This window comes from Limulus polyphemus, unplaced genomic scaffold, assembly GCF_000517525.1.
Source record: "Limulus polyphemus unplaced genomic scaffold, Limulus_polyphemus-2.1.2 Scaffold2143, whole genome shotgun sequence".
Lineage (NCBI taxonomy): Eukaryota > Metazoa > Arthropoda > Merostomata > Xiphosura > Limulidae > Limulus > Limulus polyphemus.
Genome location: NW_013667753.1, coordinates 136,065 through 138,533, shown reverse-complemented (window position 1 = coordinate 138,533; position 2,469 = coordinate 136,065). Strand labels below are relative to the sequence as shown.

The 2,469-nt window shown below is 33.4% G+C and overlaps 1 protein-coding gene across 3 annotated transcripts in view; it reads left to right on the top strand.

Annotated features, from left to right (window-relative positions):
- The window catches only part of LOC106466077 (cell adhesion molecule 2-like), a 135,247-nt gene that overhangs the window by 58,996 nt on the left and 73,782 nt on the right, over positions 1 to 2,469 (top strand). For 2 of the 3 annotated variants that reach the window (XM_022394030.1, XM_022394029.1), the window contains exon 5: positions 1,204 to 1,461. The exons of the other annotated variant lie outside the window; for it this stretch is intronic. In XM_022394030.1, the coding sequence (XP_022249738.1) occupies positions 1,204 to 1,304 (101 nt within the window). In that variant the 3' untranslated portion in view covers positions 1,305 to 1,461. Of the gene's footprint in view, positions 1 to 1,203; positions 1,462 to 2,469 lie in introns of those variants that run through there. 3 annotated transcript variants of the gene reach the window in all.

Below are 2,469 nucleotides of genomic sequence, written 5' to 3'. Positions count from 1 at the left end.
CCGCCCCCCCCCCACGGGCTGCGAGGTCGAGCATGTTCGGTGACGGGGATTCGAACGCGCAACCTTCAGATTGCGAGTCGAACGCCCTAACCACTAGGCCAAGTCGGGCCTTCGATTGACGAAATAAAGTTTAAGACTCCGTATTTTTTTAAATTAGAAATTTCTTTAATTTTTTTCAAATTTTGATAAAAAAATCTTAAAAGGAAAATTGATTAATGAGTTGTGTTTCTGTTCAATATTTTAGGTTTACTTACAGGTAATATTAAACTAGAAAATGTACAAAGTTTTTGCCTGTATATTTACTGTGTTGAACCATATTAAAGTAGTTATATATATTATTTAACAGGAATTAACGATGTTTGAATAAAGATAAATAATACAGATTTGGAGAATAAACGCTCAGGTTAATAACCTTACTGCACCATTATGACAATCTAATGGACCATCTACAAGTTTCTTTTTAAAAAATTCAGTTAATAGCAATGTAAGATTCCTATAGTCTCGTGGCTCGCACGAGAATAGAAATACTTGATATGTAAGGCCCTTTTGTTAGGTTACTATGGATGCCGTTTGGCGGGCACATCTAGTAGCGTAGCAATTTTCTAATGGAGGTAAAATCTGATCTCATTGTGTCGCTGTCAGTTGTTAATGTGGAAGTCCAGAAGAGAAAGATAAAAGATTTTTCAGCTTGCGGGCAGCACGGGATTAATATAACCCCTTTTGTCTTATGAGATAGGATACTATATATATACAAGTGTATGTTCCATGTAAGGAAAAAAATATATTTATGTTTTCAATATTATGGTTGAGATATAACACATGGGTTTATGGAAGAAAAATCTCTAAATGTTGTTACAAATTGTTATAGTAACACTCTAAAAATAGTGTGTACACACACACACACACACACACACACATATATATAAAGAAATTAGAGTTTATTAAATCGGAGAAATATAAAATAGAAACTTAAATATTATTTTATGTTTTACCGGTTTCGCATCTATAAGTGTTCTTCAAAGTAAGACCATGAAACATTAAAATCCGTATACAGTTTTATTTCCTATGTATTACCCAGTCTATGTTGTGATTTCACATTTTTAGTGTAGTTTAAAATTATTCGAATAATAATTCAGATATATTTTATTAAAATTCATTGGTCAGTGTATCTCCTCTTTTTTTTTTCTTCTCTACTTCCTACAGTACGAGACACCGCTGCGATTGTGGCGACCCCTGTCCGGTGGATTCATCGTCTTCTTTCTTTACTGTCTCTGGTGTATAGTTTGCTGTTTGTGCGTATATAAACTGAAAACATTTAAAGAGAAAGCTCGTGGAAGAGTGAAACAATGTAGTTGATGATACAAGGACATCTGATGTCGAGAATGCGAGGGATCGTTCCCCCCCCCCCCCAAGTAAACACTATTCATATGTTTCTATGTGGTAACAACAAGTGTACTTTAACGATCAACATGTGTGGAGTATAGTGTGCCGTCTACGATGATGCGCATGTGTTTTATTTCCTTTGACGTTTTCATTATAGCTTTATAAATGTCAATCAAATTTAAATACGACTAGTGTGAAAATCACGCGCAGGGCAGGTCTCTAAGAGTTGATTATGTAGTTGTAAGATAAAATAATGAAACCTAAACCGTGAAATACACGTAATTATCTCAGTGTGAAATGAATTAATTGAAGCTTGAATCCTTGTATATTTTCAACAGATACGCCGTTCTGACTTTATAGGAAAAATTTAAAAAATAGCACAGAGCCTATCCGTTTTATCATTTTGATTGTGTAAAGTTCGAAGACATGAGCTCAATTTTACTTGCAAGGCACACAGAGTTATGATGGAAACTTGAAATGAAACCTTTGTTTTCTGATAATACTAGTAGAGATGAGTTTGAAAAATAAGTAATAAAGGCATTTTTAGAAAAGTCGTAAATACATAACGACGGAATGTTGAAAGTAGAAAGAAAATGACTGTAACGATCAAACGTATACAACGCTATATTTTTGTATTGCGAAAAGAAACAGAAAACTGAACGTAATTAAAATATTTACGTCTCAACTGTTTAAACTTGCTTTAACAAAACCCGTCAAAGTTTTTCGTCGTACCAACCTTGAATTATTAGCATAAAACGTATCTTCAGCTTTAATTAAAAGTATTATAGATGCTTATAGTTCGATTTAATACGAGATTGGTAAACGTACTTTAGTTATATAATTTAATGATCGATGACGGATACGTTAATTTCTGTAATTCAGACATTAACGTCTTGATCAATAGCCACTTATTCTTGGTATATATATATTTTTTTTTCTAGTTTACTCATACAGTTTTCTTTAATAGGTGGCTGATTGTGCATGCAAATACTTTGAAAAAGTTTGTTTGTTTGTTTTGGAATTTTGCGCAAAGCTACGCGAGGGCTATCTGCGCTAGAGTTCCCTAATTTAGCAGTGTAAGACTAG